Source organism: Scardinius erythrophthalmus (assembly GCF_964197995.2).
Source record: "Scardinius erythrophthalmus genome assembly, chromosome: 12".
Lineage (NCBI taxonomy): Eukaryota > Metazoa > Chordata > Actinopteri > Cypriniformes > Leuciscidae > Scardinius > Scardinius erythrophthalmus.
The window spans coordinates 10,254,131-10,273,726 of NC_138232.1; the positions used below are offsets into that span (position 1 = coordinate 10,254,131).

General features: G+C 38.4%; 1 protein-coding gene across 1 annotated transcript in view; it reads left to right on the forward strand.

Annotated features, from left to right (window-relative positions):
- Positions 1-19,596, forward strand: part of tex264a (testis expressed 264, ER-phagy receptor a) — a 71,147-nt gene that overhangs the window by 7,495 nt on the left and 44,056 nt on the right. The window contains exon 2 of the mRNA XM_081380162.1: positions 14,530-14,751. Within this exon, the coding sequence (XP_081236288.1) occupies positions 14,530-14,751 (222 nt within the window). The remainder of the gene's footprint in view (positions 1-14,529; positions 14,752-19,596) is intronic.

Below are 19,596 nucleotides of genomic sequence, written 5' to 3' on the forward strand. Positions count from 1 at the left end.
TTCTGCTTCAGTATCAAGTCTTCATGTCAGGTCCAGCCGGAGGACTTTGTCCACATCACAGACAATATAGGCCTAATCTCTGCAGGCAAAGGGAAAATCCAGATCCAGCCTTGACAACATTATCCACACCTTGAGAGAGAGCCCGCCCCGGTCGCGCGCGCGCACTCTCACCCTCACCGCACTGTCGGCCACCACAGAAGACCAGTTTATTATTATTTTACTATAGTAAAACTATGGGTTAGCCTATATTCGTAAGGGTCTGTCTGTCATCTATCTTTACTTATTTGTTGTGTTATTCAGTTTATAATGACGTTTATAATAACTGCATCCAATTTCTAATTTTTGTCATTTTGTCATCATCATTTTATTTGCTTAGTTGTGCCATCCTCATATTTTTCTTTTAAGGACTTTATTTTTTTATTTTTTTTTATTGATATCGATTATTTAATTATCTTGTAAATACCAAATGTCATCTCTGAAAAAAAAAAAAAAAAAGAGAAATGGGTTAAGACACGACATTTACTTAGCCAAATGTAACATAGCTATAACTCTCTGTTAATAGACATGGGGGGATAATTCGAAGTCGAGGATAATTTATAACTCTGAAACAACATTCCAACTGCAACGGTATTTTGATTTATTGCATATAATGGCAGGCTTTCGCGCTAATCGCGAAGCAACAAACTCATGACAAACTTAAATAAAGTAAAAAATAACTATTTTCAACATATACAACCCACCGTGATAAGTTTAACAGTGTTTATTAAAACCGAAAGTAGTTTTGTGCTGTTTGTTTTCACGTCTGCGCATCACGGGCGCGCACCCAACTGAAGATGCCAGGTGACGTAGGCTCATCGTATCCATTAGGTAAGCGCTCGTTCACAATCTCATGAATAAATACAATACAACGAAGATGTGCATCACCACATTAATAGTCATGAGAATGATTACAAACAGTTACGACAGGCAGTGCCACCATGACACAACACCTTTATTTTATTTGAATTATTCATGATAGAGTGACGCAAGCACTACGCTGAGCATACCTCATCAGCCATCATAAGCCAACGACAGTGACGGAAGGGTAACTTGCAGGAAACTCGAGTGTAATCTCCAAATCTATCCAACATATTGGCGAGAATATAGCATAATCTCTTGTTCTGTGTAGTATTCTTACAATATATTTTAATAATTGTTGGTCTTATATTCACTGATTTCACATTTGAATATGCATTGTAAAATGCCATTTTACGGCAGGAGTTCTGTCTCATTTCAATTATTAATAATTCAAGCCACTCTTGTTTTAGATTATTATTATGACATACGAATGTGTGTGTGTGTGTGTGTGTGTGTGGTGTGTAATGTAGTATAATGTGTAAAGTGTAGTGTGCGTGTTCTAATATAAATAACTTTGTGATATATGTTTGTGTGTGTGTAATGTAATATAATGTGTAAAGTGTAGTGTGTGTGTTGTAATATAAATAACTTTGTAATATATATATATTCACTTCGAAAAACACTGCAAAACAATGCACTATCTCAGATTCATAAGGCTTAATGGTGTTATCAGAAGGGGCTCTTTAACAAATAATGCATAGAGGTTAAATTATAAAAAGATGCTTTAGAAATATGCTACAGTATAAGTGTACATGAAAATACTGTTTGGAGAAATGTGTTATTATCCTTACACAATTTCTATTGTGATTGTGAAAACGGTCATGACTTTCAGGGCTTAATTAGTTATAGTTAACTGTCTAAATATGCCCATTTAAAATGTAGTTGTATAGCCTATATTCTGAAAAGACATTGTTCAACATGTATTTTCACATTAAAAACTGCTTTTTCCAAGCTTAATCTAATTAGGTTCTGTGTGTTTGAGCAAGAGCACCTAACCAGTAGGTGGTGCTAATGTCCAATATTTTACGTGTTAACACGCAATTTACGTGTTAACCATAGACAGTAAAAGAAATGGACACAGCGACCCCATTGGAACTCAATTGAGACAAGTGAAGCCCGTTTTCAGCGATTTCTTAGCACTTCCTTTCCTGACGCGCAGACTCAAACCGAGCAAAGCGTTACACGGACCACGTGAGCAACCCGTCTGTCTTCTAGTAGCTGTGCCAAGAGAAATCTGAATCATTCCCTTCCGAATCTTGCAGAGACGGAGAGTGTGATTAGGAGCTGTCCATGAGCTTGGAGCAGGAGAAACTTTTGCTAAGTATTCTGATTAATTATATTGTCATTTTGCCTCCACGTCTCCCCGATTGCCCGCGAGCTTCTCCTCCCGTCCATACGGTAATCTCTCTAGTGTGCGACAGAGAGTCGCGTGGTTATGACGCAATCGTTAGCCTACTTTTACAAAAACTGCTTCTACGGGGCCATAACATAAGCTACAAGATAATGGAGCATTTTATACATTGTCGTGTTTCTTTAGAAATAAAAAATGGACAAATGGAGTCTTCAAACGCCTCAGATGTAAAGTTATTCGCTGTCAAAGTGACGCCAAAATGAATGGAAGTCAATGGGATTGCTAACGCAAGTGAAGTTCTGCTACAAGATGGCGGCACCCGGTCGACTTCAACTTCCGGTCGACTTCCTTCCCGCTTGGTGTTAACACGTCATTTACGCGTTAACACGTAATGACGTGTTAACACGTAAATCGCGCGTTAACGCGTAATTACGTGTTTAAACGACAGTTTCACACGTTTTGGCCCCTATGGCCTTCCATACGTTGCAAGCATAGACTGTAAAAAAATATGGACGTAGTGTCCGTGACGTCACCCGTAGGTTTCTGAAGAGCATTTTTGAAGCCTAAAGTGGGCGGAGCCGGCCGTCGCCATCTTGGCCTTGCGTCACTCCCGGATAACAGAAAATAGACAAACAGGCGGGGCGTGAGTGGAGCTGAGGAGCCTGGCTATCTGAAATCACCTAGCTCGACGTGATCGAGTTAGCTGATGATGTAAAGCCAATTAAACGTTCCTATTTTTGCCCTTCGAAATATTATAATAGTTAAAAGACATGGCTACAAGTGAGACTGTGTATTACTTCGAGAGGGTTTGTGTGTGACAGTGATTTATGTGCATACATGTCCGTCACTCTTTCATGGTCCGTCAGCGCGGCATCGCTCAAGTTCGTAGAGAGCTTATTCAGTCCATTTTAAATTCTGATTTTGGCCGTCTCTCAAATGGGTTAAACCATAGATAATTAATATATAGATAAATGCGCTAGAAAATCCGCGCTCATTCATTTGCATTTATTGCATGGACGGAGAAAGCGCCGACGCCTGCATGATTTCATCTGACGGTACATAAGCATATTATAATCCATCTGTTCCGTGAGAGCAGAACGAACGAGCATTTATTGACGTTTTAAATTTGAAAACTCCAAAAAGCAACGAAATTGTCAGACGAGACATCCATTAGTGCATGTTCACAGAGGAAAACAACTGAAATACAGCGCTGGTTGTTCTCTCGAACGATAACGACGGAATCCAAAGACGTGGGCTTTGTACCCAAGTATTAAATTGTATGAAATAATCCCCCCAAAAAAAGCACAAACACTGCAGAGATGGCAAGTTCAGCAGCTAACATTTGCTGAGGTGAAGTGACGGCTAGTAACAGCAGACAAACAAACGGCTAGCACTGACAGCGGCAATCCATCTGTCACTCAAGTGGCCACACCCTTAAATTTAAATATTAATCAACTAAACGGACGAGTTATAAAATAATTCACCCCCCTCACAGTTGTTATGAAGGGCAAAATTAGCTGTATAGACCAAAGCCACATAGAGATCCAGGCTGTAAACATATTTTTTTCTGCTGTAAAGTTGGTAATTTTAACATGGGGGAGATACAGATTTGACTCACTTCTGCAGCCAGGCCAAGCGGCCAGTTAATGAATTGCAGTTTAACTCACTTCCGTGTTGGTTTCAAGAGAGAGACGGGGAGGTTGCCGCTTGGTTGCAAGCATAGACAGGTTGCAAGTCATTGACGCCTGCCGACCGGTAACGGTACATTGCCAAATGAACTTGAATAGCTTATGATTGCCCTTATTTAATTAAAAACTGGGTCAATGACCCAACCAAATGGCCGGAGGTGTCGTTTCCAGACATATTTTGTTATCTGGTATATATATTACTAATATATATACTATATATTACTAATTTATCAGAAAAGGGCTGTTGGATTTACTGTTTTCTTTTTCTAAATTACAGTTTAAAGGGGTCGTGAAATGAATTAAAATGTTCTTTATGTATAAGAGGTGACTCTTCAATAAAAACATACTGCATGTTAATATTCTTTTCCACCCTTCTGAACGCCCGGATTTGAAATCGGGAGAATCGTGAATGCCTTTTAACATGCGTAATCGTCCTATGTACTGGAGGTGTGTTCTAAACAACTCATGTGTGTCCATCAATCACAAGAGCGATAGATATAGAGCTGCACAATTAATCGTTAAAAAATTTCACGATCCCGATTCAAACACCCATGCGATGTTATTCCTAAATGACAATGATTCAGCTTCTGCCACTGATCCATAGAGAGCAGTTGTCATGTATAGGTATGAAACAGCTTCACAAAGCTGTGGTCTTTTCAGACACACAGTATCATTATTTCTGTGTTACAATAATTCTTACAGAAGTATTGGGATAAAAGTTTATAGTTTAAGATATAAACACTAATTTCTATGGTAGTGATCAAAATAGCTTGACGCTTCAAATAACGATTGTATCATTTACATCGTTACACCAGTAGTTGGCGACAAGTGACTGTTAAAAAATGTATTTGTCATTGAATCATTCAGGAGACTCATTTAAAAATGCTGATTCATCCAGTAATTAAACAAGTCTTTATGACTGAGTGATTCATTAATTTATTCAAATCATTTTTAAATAATTATTTAAAATGGACATTTATGTTAAATTACATACATTTAAATAAAATAAAAAATACATATTTTTAAATAGACTGCAGCAATTAAAATTTTGTCAGAATCTCTATTAAATTACATTATTTTGTATAGTTATTCAAAATCGTAGGAAAATCATGATCTCAATTTAAACAATATATAGCCTATAAATTGAATCTCAATTTATTCAGAATCGTGCAGCTTTACCGTAGCAACCGTTGTTCTCTCAGTGGATGTAAAGAAACTGTACTTCCAAAAACTTTGCATAACCTTCCTAAAGATCTGAGAATTATAAATGCATGGCTGAAGTTTATTTTTTTTAATGATGTGCCTGTGCGACTGAAAGATAAAGTTTTCATTTGTTCTTCATATTTCACAACAGATTAATTATTCTCAACATGCCTCCAAATGTGTTTTCAAAACATCTTTTATTGAAAGACATGACAGTGCCTGCCAAGTATTTTGTCCTTGGAGGCAACGCAGGTAAGTACATTTCTGTCATGACAACTCTCAGAGAGATTGGCATGATAATAGATATAAGTATGGTAATGGATATGGCAATGTTGATGTATTTAGTCTTGGCGGAATAGATCTGCTGCTGCTGCAGAGCAAGTACAGAGACTTGCTACTGCCAATACATTCACAAACATTGCTGTGAGCAAGTGAGACATGTTGCTGCTGCACATGTAACAAACATGAAATAACTTGTGTAGCAGATCTATACAGGTGGAGCTGGGGAAGGTGGAGGGTTTTTGAAAGCGCGCTGCACGGTGCTAACAGAGCAATCACTACCGTATTTGAATGTTGAGCTGCAGCGCATTGGCCGTGATGCAACAGCAACCAATCAGTTGCACTATGTAGATATTGATGTGATCGATACCAAATTGTGTTGTGGACCTATCAGTCTGCGCCATCTAGAGTTTCATGCCAGAACATCCATTGTAGACCCGGTTTTACAGTGTGTTTGTGATAAACATCAAACAGCGTTTAACGCTATTAAGATACCAAGTGTATCATTGTTTGAGTGTTGCTAGAAAAATCCAGTAGCACCTCACTGCAGTACACGAGATCCAGGGGGCGGAGTTGGATCCAGATCTAAGGGGTGGAGATTGGTAGGTTTAGGGGTGGGTTTAGGGATCAGGGAGTGGAGATGGGTAGGTTTAGGTATATGTAAGGTGGGAGGAGTTGGATCTTGATCCAACTCCTCCCCCTAGATTTCATGTTCTGCAGTGAGGACCATCTCGAAAAATCAGTACATGCCCTGTGTAAATGTTTTCTGCCTCGGGATCTGACTTGGGCTCAAACATATACGGCTCTATCACAGCGCTTATCTAAGCACAACATTCTGTAGAGGGCGCGAATACAGTGCGATGGCTTCAATCACAGCAGTGGGCATTGACTTCCGTTTATTCCAGAGATAACGCCCCTTTTGAGGCGAGGTTTTTTTTTTCACTGAGAGTGGAAAAGTTATCTAATTTTTAACTTTTTTTGGTGCAAAAAAATGTGCAAACTTTACAACTAACCTTTTAGAAACATAACCTTGAGAAACAAATTAAAATCTAACACTGCATCTCATGATGAAAATGCTTGGTTTCAGTTGGTGATTTTGTTCTTAGCTACATTCCACCTCAAATCCAGATAAAGGTCTGTAATGCTGCTCTACAGTATTTTGGCTGCTTTCCCAGCTGTATAATGTAGTCTGGCATCCGAGGGGATTTGCTGTGTTTATTGTCTTTGGTGACAGGGTTGGGGATTTTGATTGGCACTCTCACCTTTTATTGTCCAGCCACTGTCTCCCCTAAAGCCAATTAGCTTCAGATCTGACTATGATAGGTTGTTAGCGCTCGCTGAGGTCACTGTCCGATTTTAATTGGCATAATGCTCTGTGCTTATTAGCATGCTCAGTTCTCTCGCGGGAGGCAGGGGTTGATATGGTCTGTTTCAAAAGGTCAGCTACCAGCGGATCCAAAGTGTTTGAGCTTGACAGGGTAAAACAGAGGAATTCACTCTTTTGAAACATGCTGAGAATGGCTGTTCCAAGCTTGTCAGTGGCAAAACCTTTGAGTTATCTTCGGCATTATCTTCTTAGTGGTTCATACACACAGCACCTTTACCTCATGAGCTTAGCACAGCTGTATCAGTGATAGTAAAAATACAGTAGTATTTCCAATGATGGACAGTAGTGTTGCTAAAAGTAGCGAAGCTTTATGGTTCAACTCACCAAGGCCAAAATTACAATAAAAACAGTAATATTGTGAAATGCTATTTATTTAAAATAACTGTCTTCTATTTTAATATATTTTATAGTGTACTTTATTCCTGTGAATTTTCAGCAGCCATTACTCCAGTCTTCAGTATCTCATGATCCTTCAGAAATCATTCCAATATGCCGATTTGGTTAAATCATGGTACATTTAATTTTCATAATTTTTTGACTGATAGAATGTTCAAAAGAACAGCATTTATTTGAAATGGGATTTTTTTGTAACACTGTGAAAGTCATTACTGTCACTTTTGATCAATTTAATGCATCCTTACTGAATAAAGTATTAATTTCAGATGATGAAAGCGGAAAAGCAAAGTCAGTTCAGAGGTGGAGTCAGTTAACTTAACACACACATATTTGTTAAGAGAGTAAATGTGGTCAGTTTTCATGTTGAATGGTCTTATTTTACAAGGCTAATGGCAATAGTTTTGAAAGCATTAGCAGTCAAAAATGGTAAAAACTTGTTAAATCAACAAATGTGTTGTTAATTTTGTATTCTGGTCCATTTCTGTGGTTGAAGTTGTTGGTCATAGCAACGTTTTGGTGCTTTATCACAAATACTGACTCAAGTGATGGTTTGTGACTCATGTAGGGTATTATGGGACGGGGAGGAACCTCAGAGGTGAGACAACTTTGACTTTAATCCGTTATGCTGCGTTTGAACTCTCAGTGGTTTTTATATTCAGTCACCTTCATTAATTCCATTTGGCCTTATGATGTACCAGCATGAAACCAGCTTATTTATAACCGTTTATAAATGGAAGAGCTTATTCTCTTCGGGTGGTTCATTCAACCCAGGTGTCTACGTTCAGGGCTGACTGAAGAGGACGTCTTTCAGTTTTTATACGGCAGTCAAAGCGAATCAGTTGTTACTTCTGTGGAACTCAGGCTTGATTAACACTCCACAGAATCTCTACAAACACTTAATCTATAATGGAAGTTTATGGTAGAAGCAAAGAGCTGCCTTAAATCTGGCCTACTTTGTCCAAAGTTAATAAATTAAATCAGCGAATGAATAAAAAACCTTTATAGCTATTTCACAGCACATCAAGTCCCTATACTCTGTTCTACACTTTCATCTTCTAAGCTAAAATCACTCTGACATGGGTTTATTGTTCTCCATGATATATTCTGTTTTGTTTCTTAAGTCAAAGAATTCTTCACAGTCAATCATTGAACTAGTCCACTATATATATCTACAGTATACTGAAAAAATAACATATAAGACGTATACCATTTCATAAATCTAAGATGAATAGAAATATACATAAAAGAGCTTTTATTTATGGCTTTATGTCATCTGGTTAGGACACGATGTAGTAAGTACTGTCAAGCAGGATTCTTCAACCTTCTCTGAGCAGTTGTGTCGTCTTTCAGTTCATCACCTTTGAAGCACTTCTGCTTCAGCCATCAAAGCGCAGCTTTCACTCAATTTCAAGACAATTATTTTCAAACTTCAAATCGCATGCTGTGAGCATTGTTCCCATTTTCATCCATAACCCGCAGGAATTGAGGACTATGATAGTTTTGTGGAGTAAAGAGTTAGAGTTCGGCTGTTTATTTATTGAATATCTGTCAGTTAGCCTACTTCACTGAAGAACTGTTTTACATGTACACCTTTAAAAAGTTTCGGGTCAGTAGTACGAAGTATATAATGCCCACAAAGGCTGCGTTTATGCTATCAAAAATACAGTAAAAACAGAAATATTATTACAATTTAAAATAACTGTGTTCTCCTTAAATATATTTTCAAATATAATTTATTCCTGTGATGGCAAAGCTTAATTCTTCTTAAGCATCATTACTCCAGTTTTCAGTCTCACATCCTTCAGAAATCATTATCAATGTTGAAAACTATTAGATCATTTGATAAATAGAAGGTTCAGAAGAACAGCATTTATTTGAAAGATATTTTTTGTAATAATGTAATAACTTTGTCACTTTCATACAATTTATTGCAAACTTGGCTGTCTAAAATGATTAAAAATGTCTTGAAAAACCTTTGAACGGTAGTGCATGCATATATCTCTAAGAAATATAAATGGTGTTTGGTGGACATGACCTTAAACCAGCCCAATTATACAATGTTTCCTTAAGGCCGTCTGACGTGTTGTTTTGGATACACAATCCGCTTATGAAACATGCTAATACATTTCTGTTTACTGAAACATTTGTTGGGCTATGAGCTGAGCTGATCCCTCATGTTCAGCTTTTTTGTACATTATTATCCCTTCTGAAGATGCATTAACACAGACCAGGGGAATAAAGTTTTTCTTATGAGGAAAAAATACGAAAGGACGGAGGACGAAGAATGCTTTCTCCAGAACGGCTCTTTGTTGTCTCAGGGCAGTGGTTTAAAGTTGAGGGATTAACAGGAAGACTGACTTCACATTTATAGGCATTTGCAGTGCTGAACCTTCATATTAATGGTTTCTTCTCCTTTTCTTTATCTGACTTGCTGAACTTTCTGTTCACATCATGACAAAAGAAAATCAACCAATCATGGGTGTTTTGTCCAGCTACTAGCAAAATGTCCTACATGCTTGACTTTTGAATGCCAGTCGCCCTCCTCTGCCTTTTTTAATTAGACTGATGGCGTGAATGTTGCCTTGAGCTGGGAGTTATGATTAGTTATAGCCTGGTTTTGCGAGAGCAGTGGATGACTGATGGACAGTCATTGTAGTTCCAGGCGCTTCAGTTTAGCAGTGTCAGTCAGCTAATGAAGCCGGAATCGAGTGCATGCAAGGTGGACCTCACATTTCTTTGATTTATGTCTCAAGCTGATGTTAACCATCTTTAAATAATAGCCTGAGCTATCCATCAACTTAATTTGAAGCATGCATTATTAAGAATCAAATGAATCAAATCTAGTTTTCCTAAATGCTTCATGTGAAGGTTTTGACTTGCAGTGCAGGGTTTCGGGTTGTCTGCTAAATGCAAATACCAATTATTTGCTCTTGTGGCCCTTTTCAATGCCAACTCAAATATTATCCGAACTAGTCTTTTTTTTTTTTTTGCATACTCTATTTTCTGCCCCATTAATTCTGTCCAAATTAGCCCCTACCAAACATAGCACCTACGCTTCCCCAGAAATGCACCATCAGTTTCAATTTCATTCAGCATGGGAGCCTATGCAACATTTGAGGACATTCAGGTCAGCTAATTATCTTGAGGAACTGACAGGTTATGCATATTCATAGTTCTGTGCTAGTAAAGTTTACTAGCAAGTTCTGTCTCTCTTTCGCAAAATTCCATTTATATGCACCAATACCTAGTCAAACACAGCAATTTTTAAATAAAACTTTGATAACATTTTTAATATATTAAAATATAATTTAGGGACTTGCATGAAGCAAGTCATTGATTAAAAATTGTCTGGTTCACAGAAAATAACTGAATTTAGCTAATTAACCGAGAACTCAAACACATTTTTGCAATTCATGTCCATCCATGTTTAAGAATGTTTATGTCATGTATAATGCAAGCCCTTCTGGAAGGCCATTATTCAAGCTTATTTAAAAAACAGTAGCTTAAGGCTTGTCCACAAGTGTGTCATTGCTATTATTATTTAATGTATGCAGGCTAGCTGTTAACCTAATGTTAAACCTAATGCTGGTTGCTGCTTGTTGACCTGGATAGTATTTTTTTTACTTGTCGTGTTGCTTACTGCCTCCTTTTGCTTGCTTGTGTATCTGCAGTCAAATCACAGAATGCTCCCTCCTGTAAGTTAAGTTAATGGTTTGAAGCTTGATATATAATTTTAAGCCCAACTAAAATTTGTAAAAATAAAATGCATTTTATTATGTGTTCTGATTTATACTATACCTTCAGCTCTTCTAGGTGGCCAGCAGAGGTCTCCCCAATGCTTATTCAGGACTTAAATGTACTTCAATGTACCTGTGTCATATGTCCACTACCTGATTTGTTATATTTTATTATATTGTTAATGCTGTGAGTTTGATGCATTGCTATTATGCATGTGGTGTGAAACAGGCCTTGCAGTTCATATAGAAATTTTAGAAAGTAGGACACAGATAGGACTTGTGTAGAACTTGCCCATGTGAGAGAGTTTGCTTTACACCGATAAATCATTTTTTAAATTCAAGAGTGAGACTGTTGAGTTTTTTTTGCCAGATACTGTCCTGATCTTCTCTGAAGTAAACTCCATGAACCTTTTAGTAATTACACACCATACAGGTTTCAAGAACATTCCACAGGAGGTCTCCGAGAGGAGCTTTACTCTCTGTATGAAACAAGGCTGCATATATGATTAAATATAATGAGGAAGAGGCGGTTTGTAGCAAGTGTAGAGCTCCATCAGGTTAAATTGAGTGCGGTTCCATACTGAGTAGCACCATGAAAACCCAAGTTCTCAAACCTCGGGTAGTAAACAAAACCATGACATTTACACTGAATTCACTATCTGTTTCATTCATATGGCTTTGTATCCTCAAAACCAGCTGGCAACAGCATCGTGAAGCCCTAAGATATGGAAAAACTGAGCATCGTGAAAGCATCGTGAAGCCCTAAGATATGGAAAAACTGAGCATCGTGAAAGCATCGTGAAGCTCTAAGATATGGAAAAACTGTAATATCTCAAACAGTAGAGCATGTTGCTAGCATGAACTAATAAAATGTATGTAATACCTTGAAGGCAATGTGTGTTTGCGTATTTACAGTAGTTCTTAAATATCACTATTTATGACTGCACACACACACATGCGTTTGGCAGACATTTTTATTAGATGTTTAAAAAATGTTTCAATTGTGGTTTACACATAACTCCAGATATCAGCCTGAGCTGCTTGAGCGGAGCTGGTGGTGTACCAAGTGTGTTAATTTTGGAGCGTAGTCTGATGATTCACTGTCTGTGAATTATTTATCAATGTCTAAATGATCTGGTGCTGCTAATTTTTGCTAAATCTTGTTGATTCTTCATTTGGTTTGCAGCTTCCAGTATGAAGTAGGCAGATGCCTGTTGAATTTTCATGAGTCGCCTCTTGAGCCAAGGCTGAGCCGCCTCACTCTCTACAATTATGCAGATCTGATCACCTTAGGGACTCCTGGGGTATTCAGAGAGCTTTTGCCATTTCTCCGCCAACCCTTGATAAAAAAAATAAAAAAGCAACACTCTCCCCGACCTGCACGCTCCATAAACCATGTGTTAGCCGTGAACATGCCGAACGTGGCTGGGGGGGGGGGGTTCCCAGAAGTCCTAGCCCCAGGAGGATGGAGCTGAGGGAGAGGATAAGGGTTGGGAAAGATGAGAAGAGTCAATCCTTGTTACATGCCTGCTAATAAAAAATTACCACCTTTTTATTGTTGCAGAGCCTTCATCTGTCAAAAAACGATGGCCCTTGCAAAGCCGAGCAGAGAATTGCTTTTGAAAATTGCTTTTCCCTGCAGCAGGCCTCTGGAGGGAATACCGAGAAGAAGCCGAGCAAATGACAATGTACTGCACTTTAGTGGTCATCTTGGATTCCTGAAAGCAATGAGTGCATTCAAAGACTGTTTCCTACATCATTCCGTTCTAATAATGTGTATTCTATGCATTCAGGGGATTAATGAAAAAGATTGGTTTATAAAATGTGTCTGCAGTGCCATTTTTAGCCTGGCTATTTCAGCGTGTAGCGCAGTGACCCCTGAATGCGAAGATGCATAACATGGCATATTGGTTCTTCTCTGCATCCATGTGGTCGCCACAACTCGAGAACCAATTACGCTGTAAAAGAAGGCCTTATCGAGCCCATTAGTGTGCGTAGTCAAATCTGGGGCGACTGCCAGGAACGCTGATCGTGAATTCGCTTCCTTTTCATGGACGTCTTGAGACCAAATCTTTTCGGTTATCTTTGATTGGCAGTGTGAAGATTAGTTGGTTTGTTTGAGAGGGCTTGTGGGTATTATTTGATTTGGTACTGCATTCTTTTGTTCGTCCACATCGTTTGGGTGATTTATTTGACATAAACAGACAAACAACAAGTGAAGGGAAGTGTATGTGTAGGCCTTCTTGCTTCTAGTAATTGCCTGTTGTCTCTTGGGTGCGCTGTCTGGAGAACTGCCTGAAATTCCCACTTTATTTGCTGACAGTTGTGTAGGACAGCAGCATTGGAGAGAGTTCTGAATACCATCATTAGTCCCCGGCCGGAGAAATAAGATCTTCGTGCTGGGAACAGGGACAAAATGCACACAGAGGAAAGAAGTACTGCAGGGTAGAGAGATGAGTGAGTCAAAGAATGGAGGTGGAAAAGAAAGACAAACCAGGAAACAGGAAAAGAAATAGGCTTAAGAAAAGGATGTAGATACATTTGGCATGATATCGGTTTCTGGTGCTGCTGTCAACCTGTTGAGAAGATCATCTTTATCGTCGACGTGAAGCATTCAATCCAAATTACGGATGTTAACTACATATTGAATCATTCACTGTAGTGGGCAAACCTGCTAGATAAGTAATTAGAGGTCACAGCTTTATAAATGCCTTAATTGGTTTGTCATGAATGTTTTATTGGATTGCTAGCTCCAATGCTCATGTGATTGTGAGGAGGTGTTAGTCCTACCATGAGACGTTGCTAGAACTTAGACAGTAAGACACCATCTGACCAACCACAGACCGCTGTGCTTAGGGGCCGCTCACATATCGCGCCTAAAAACGCGTCGAAAACGCTAGGCGCGCCGCATTCTCCTTTTTTCCAAAGCGCTCGGGTGGTTGCGCTCCGGAGGCGTCTGTCGTTGCTAAGCTTGGTTCTTGTCACGTGACCTGCGGTGCGCTTGCGGCATTCTGAAAAGTTGAGATGTTTTTATCTCGATGCGGCGCGGACGCGCTTGGAAAAAACGAGCGCGTCGCACCGCGACCGCGTCGCTTCCATTATGAGCGCGCATACCGCGCGGCTACATTTGAAATAACGAACTTGCGCGCGCAAAAGACGCGATATGTGAGCAGGCCCTTATAATGCATTTTGAGGCAGTTTTATCTGACTTTGTTGAAACCACAACAATATTGCGGGGCAGAAAATGCTGGGCAGAAATGTGTGCAAACTTTGTAATCTGACCAGAAATACTGTCCAGAAATACCAGTGACTATTTTTTCCTGAAAAAAGTTTAATGTAGCGTTACTATGTACAGCACAGTTCAAAAGTACGGGGTTAGTTATATATATATATATATATTTCTGAAGGATCATGTGACACTGAAGATGTAATGATGCTGAAAATTCCGCTTTGCCAGCACACAAAATAAAATATATTTTAAAATATATTCAAATAGAATTTAAATTGTATAATATTTCACAATAGTACTGTTTCTTTGCAGGCGCAGTATTCAGCACAATCTGATGTAATCTGTCTCTCTTTGTGTTTCAGACTCAAGCAGATCAGTGTCGGTATGTAGTGGGCAGTATACTGTGTGAAAATGAAGAGAAACCTGATGAAGAGCTACAGCATCTGTATGAGAAATACGGCTACAAAGTCATCTCCTTCCCAGAAGTCACCTGTGCCGTAACTTCCTCGTTTCCGAACAGATGCACTCTGTCCCCCGTCTGCGGCGCTTACAGAGTCTACCCTGAACTACAGCAGTATATAAAGGTATCAGTCATGCTTTATCTGTCTATCTATCTATCTATCTATGACAATATGCCGAACTTCAAATGGTCAGAGTGCAGCGCTCTGCTTTATTCATTGTAATTTCCATAGTGCTTTACACGCCTCACATCACTAGTGGTCAATATCAGGCACATCTAATGGAGGACAGCATGTGAAATGTATAGCGAGGAACACGCGTGTAAATGGGAAGAAACAGCCTTAGTAACTTCTGAATGGACAGATAACTGGATAGAGAGATGAAAAGAGGCTGTTAATGAGGTCAGTTTGTGTGAGCTTGCTGGTTGGTGTCTAACAGCGTGAGTTCAGTGCGGTTCAGTGCTGTGAGATAATGTGATGGATGATGCGCTACTTACCATTTGTAAACCATAATGACGTGTGAAACTTGAGGTGTTAATTGTATAGGTAGGTGTCACTTTTCTAGTGCTAATGCTTTTCTTGTGCTCTATATGTGCACTGGCAACCAGATAGCAATGCCTTGGCAACCACCTACTAGACATTTGCATTGAGGTGGCTGTGTATATTGGGTAACCAACATGGAATGCACAACCAAAATTGGCACCCTAGTGGCTCGCAATATTGTCGTGACAATCTGTCCTAGTTGAAGTGCTGGCGCACGGGAATCTCATACAGTTACAAAGCAGTCTGTACCAGATGCTCACTTATTTCACTACATAAAAATGAATTTAGTCTATTAGCTATCCTTGAACACAAGGAATTTCTGTAGTTCATGCATCAGCATGGCTCCAGACTGTGACTAAAATAAACTCAAAATAAACCAAATAAATATTTGCAACAATAATTTATAATGTAGTTGCTGTCTGGAAAACTTTGTGTCCATATGCGCTTTCGTCAGATTCAAACTGCTAACTGGCCAGCAACTTTAAGGCTGTTTTGTGAATCTTTTCAACTGACTGACTCATTAAAAAGAATTGGTTAATCAAACATCACGACTCGATGGATAATTTATTAGAGTGCGTCTTATTAACCGGTTGTTTTTTAATGAGACAGTCAGTTGAAAAGATTAATGAAACAGCCTCAAAGTTGCTGGTCAGTTAGCAGTTTGAATCACAACTCATCCAGATTCAGTCAGTGACTCGTTCAGGGCCGTGTCTGCAAGTCAAGATAGATTGCGTAGATCATTGGTGACAATTGTTTTACCATATACTTAGGCTTACAATGCTTTTGGTAAACAGAACCCAGAGCCATTACTGAGTTCACAATGACTATCTCATGAGTCATTTTTCGTTTATGATTCAAAATGATATACTTTCATGAGACTTACTTCAGTCTGCTTACTGAATGGTTGTTCATATGACAACATGTAATTTAAACATTAGTTTTGTTGTAGTTAATTAATAACGGTATTCTAAAAACAAAAACAAATTTCATTTATTTAAAAATATTATTATTAATTAAAATATACCTACGTTTACATCTATATCTACGTTTACATAGACATTTTTTTGTTTCAATCAGAAGGAAATCATTCCGATTGGTGTATCCAAACATAGTGTTACATGAACACTAAATAGTCCGATCGGGTTAATGTGCAAGCTTCAAATCGCATGACATTCTCCTGCATTTCATCACAGACGAGAGGAGGAATAGAGTGGTGCAGGTATGACGTCACTTTTTAGGCCAACCGGTAGATGGTTCATTGGTTCCCTCTACAAAAACCCAATAATATTTTTCCATAGGCTTTTGGATTATCGCAAAAAAAAAAAAGCTCTGTGATCAACAAAAGTTTATGATACTTACACGTTTTGTCCTTTTTTTTTTAATTTTGAAGCCTAAATGCAGTCGCCAGAATTAAAAAGCTAATGGTAGGCTATAAACGAACTACACCAAGGTCGCTGGACTTCAACATCACCACCACTAAGCTTCCGACAACTCTTTCAGTTTTTATCTAAAAAACATTTTAGAATAGTTTATAAGAGCACAATTATAAGCATAACAAGGCTGTAAAAGCAGATTGATCTTACATGTTCGGCATGATGGCGTTTAATTTCCCCGACTGCCTCTGTAGTCCCATTTAGTCATTTGTTAGCAACTGCCTTTTTCAAGACAAGTGACAGTTTTAAAAAATGTATATTGTAGAATAAAATGTGAAAGTATCTTGAGCTTGTGTTCACCACAGACCTTATTTCAGCCATTTAACCAAAACACCATTTTTGGCCTACAAATCTATGTCATACCTGCACCACTCTATGATAATTTTAGAATGACACGTCAGTCATTTAACATTATCCCCTGGTTTCACAGACAAGGCTTAAGTCTAGTCCGAGACTAAAATGCATGTTTAAGCGGTTTTAATTGAAAGCAACTTGCACTGACATATCTTAAAATAGTGCCATTGTTTTGTCTCCATTTGACTATTCTGACTGTACGATTACAATTGAATTATTAGGGTACATCATGTAAACACAGCTATTGTTATAATAATGTTTTACTATTATAATGTTTTACTATTATATAATATAATATAATATATAATAAAATAGCAAGTAATTAATATAAATTACATATATAGTATGCAGATTGTGGTCTCATAAACCTATTTTTGAAAAGGGATTGACTATAAACACAATTTCGCTACAGGTCTCAGTCCATTTTCTTGAAAATGGCTAAAACTATGATGTAACCAGTTTCACTTGTTTACCTGCAACTTCCATTCTCACACTTTTTCTTTTGCTTACCTTCCTTATTTAACTCACACACACACCAAACCTTTTCTGACTTGGCTTGTCAGACAGCTTATTAAGAGTAGTGCAATAGTTACATGAGCAGTGCAGTGTAGGAGTCAGCACAATATGTATGTTGCATTATGGGACTGTGTGTATGAGTTTGTAATGTGATGTATGTGGAGTGGCACCGTGTACAAAGACGGGACTGAGCAGATGAATAATGGAGAGACATTCACAAATGCAAGTGTGTATGTAGGCAGGGACATGTCTTTACAATGATTTATTGAATAGGGTCTGGCAGAAGTTCAGACTGGCACTTCCTTTATTATGGAACTCAAGTAGGACTTCCTGTAAAGACCTCTGTACACCCACCACTACCACATAGCACATGCACCACACTTCAATTACAAACCAGATATTACAAGTCACCAAGGAGTCAAATGTATGTGTCTAGAGCATTTGCTCATTTGTAATACATTGCGATTGGATTATTTTATTAAATCATGTCCACATATTATATCTATACTATCAGGCTTGTTTTTTTTTCTCAACAGTATTTTTAATTAAAATTGTTAACAGTTAAATTATCATGTGTCTCATCTTCTAAATGTTTTTGTCAGTAATTTCGGGACAAAATTAACGCTTTTAAATATACCTACATATATTTTTACTAATTCATTTTAGTACATTAAAACTGTAACATATGGTCATGTGTGAACATTTTTGGGTGATACAAATAAATAATTAAATTTGCATTTAAGTATAGAAAAAACTGATTCAGTTTGTACTGATTCGCTCATGTAAATGAACTAAACTAGAGGTCTGTGCAGGTTGGATTTTTTTTTTAAATAAGGCTCCCGCAAGATTCTGTCCCACTCTCTCAAAAAGTATGTTATTATTTTGTACCGCTGATGCCTGCAAAAGCCCACGGGAGAAGGTCTATGGGGATTTTTCAGTCCCGGTCCGGTTGGATTCTGTCTTGTTCTGGCTTTTTAAAAAAAGTTACTAAAACTATGATTACAAATTGTGCAAATAACATTCTGTACCTTTAAAACATTAAAAAACATATAACATTTATTTGTCGAGAACTGTATTTTGCTGCAGTCCTACAAGTCATCACACAAGATTTTGCACACGTATCAGTATCAAATCACTGCAATACTCTCAATGTTTCTTATTTTATATCGTGAGGTCATTGTGAGTATTCAATGCATCACCCAGCCCAGTTCCTGTGGAGTGGACATGTGTTGGGAATGGCTTCTGTTGGTTCTCTGCCGAACGTGGCATTTGGCACGGGGTTGTGTGGTCTGTTATGGCACGGGTTAAACACCGAACTGTCTCTCTGCCAACCCTTAGATATCCCTTTTATCTTCACCATTGACCAATCCTTTCTTGTTACTCCTCTCCCACACCTCTCCATCTTTGTATTTGTCCCTCAGTTGTCTTTTTTTGTATCGTTCTTCATGGGGCTGATATATCACTTGTCCACTCTCTATCGATAGCAGACACGGACACATTCTTCTCAATCTGCTGAGAGGCTGAGCCTTTGCTGATGATGATAAACACACACACACACGGACCATCTGTTAGACAGCGGGAGGGCAGAATCTCCTGCTCCCACACAGGAGTTCACTCCTAAGAAAAAGCGTACACAGAGTATGTGGGCAGTCCCATTACTCCGTAACAGTGATTTCAAGCTGTTAGTGTGTGTTCGAGTGTGTGTTGATCCAGCAGACGGCTGGATTGACTAAGCCCATTAAAAGAGGTGATTCTTAAGAAGTATAAAGGAATGGCGAGATGGACTACATTAGAGGGATTTGCCTGAACCCCTACAGTTCTCCCAAAACGCACTTTTGTCTCAGTGCTAGAGTCTTGTTCAAACTCGAAATTTTTAATCCAAGTTTTAATCCAATTAACAGCTACCCACTGATCCACTCAACTTCATGTTGAAAAAAGAAGCCTATATATATGTACTTATTGGTCAAACTGATTAATGTTTGCTGCCTGAAGTTTGAAATATTTTGTTGCAGTTTTTATAGCTTTAAAAACATGCTAAGCTCTTCCAATCGTATCTGACATGAATGCATTAGTTTAGAACAAAAAAAATTGTTATTTGTAAAGTTGTCTACATCATCCTTTAGGC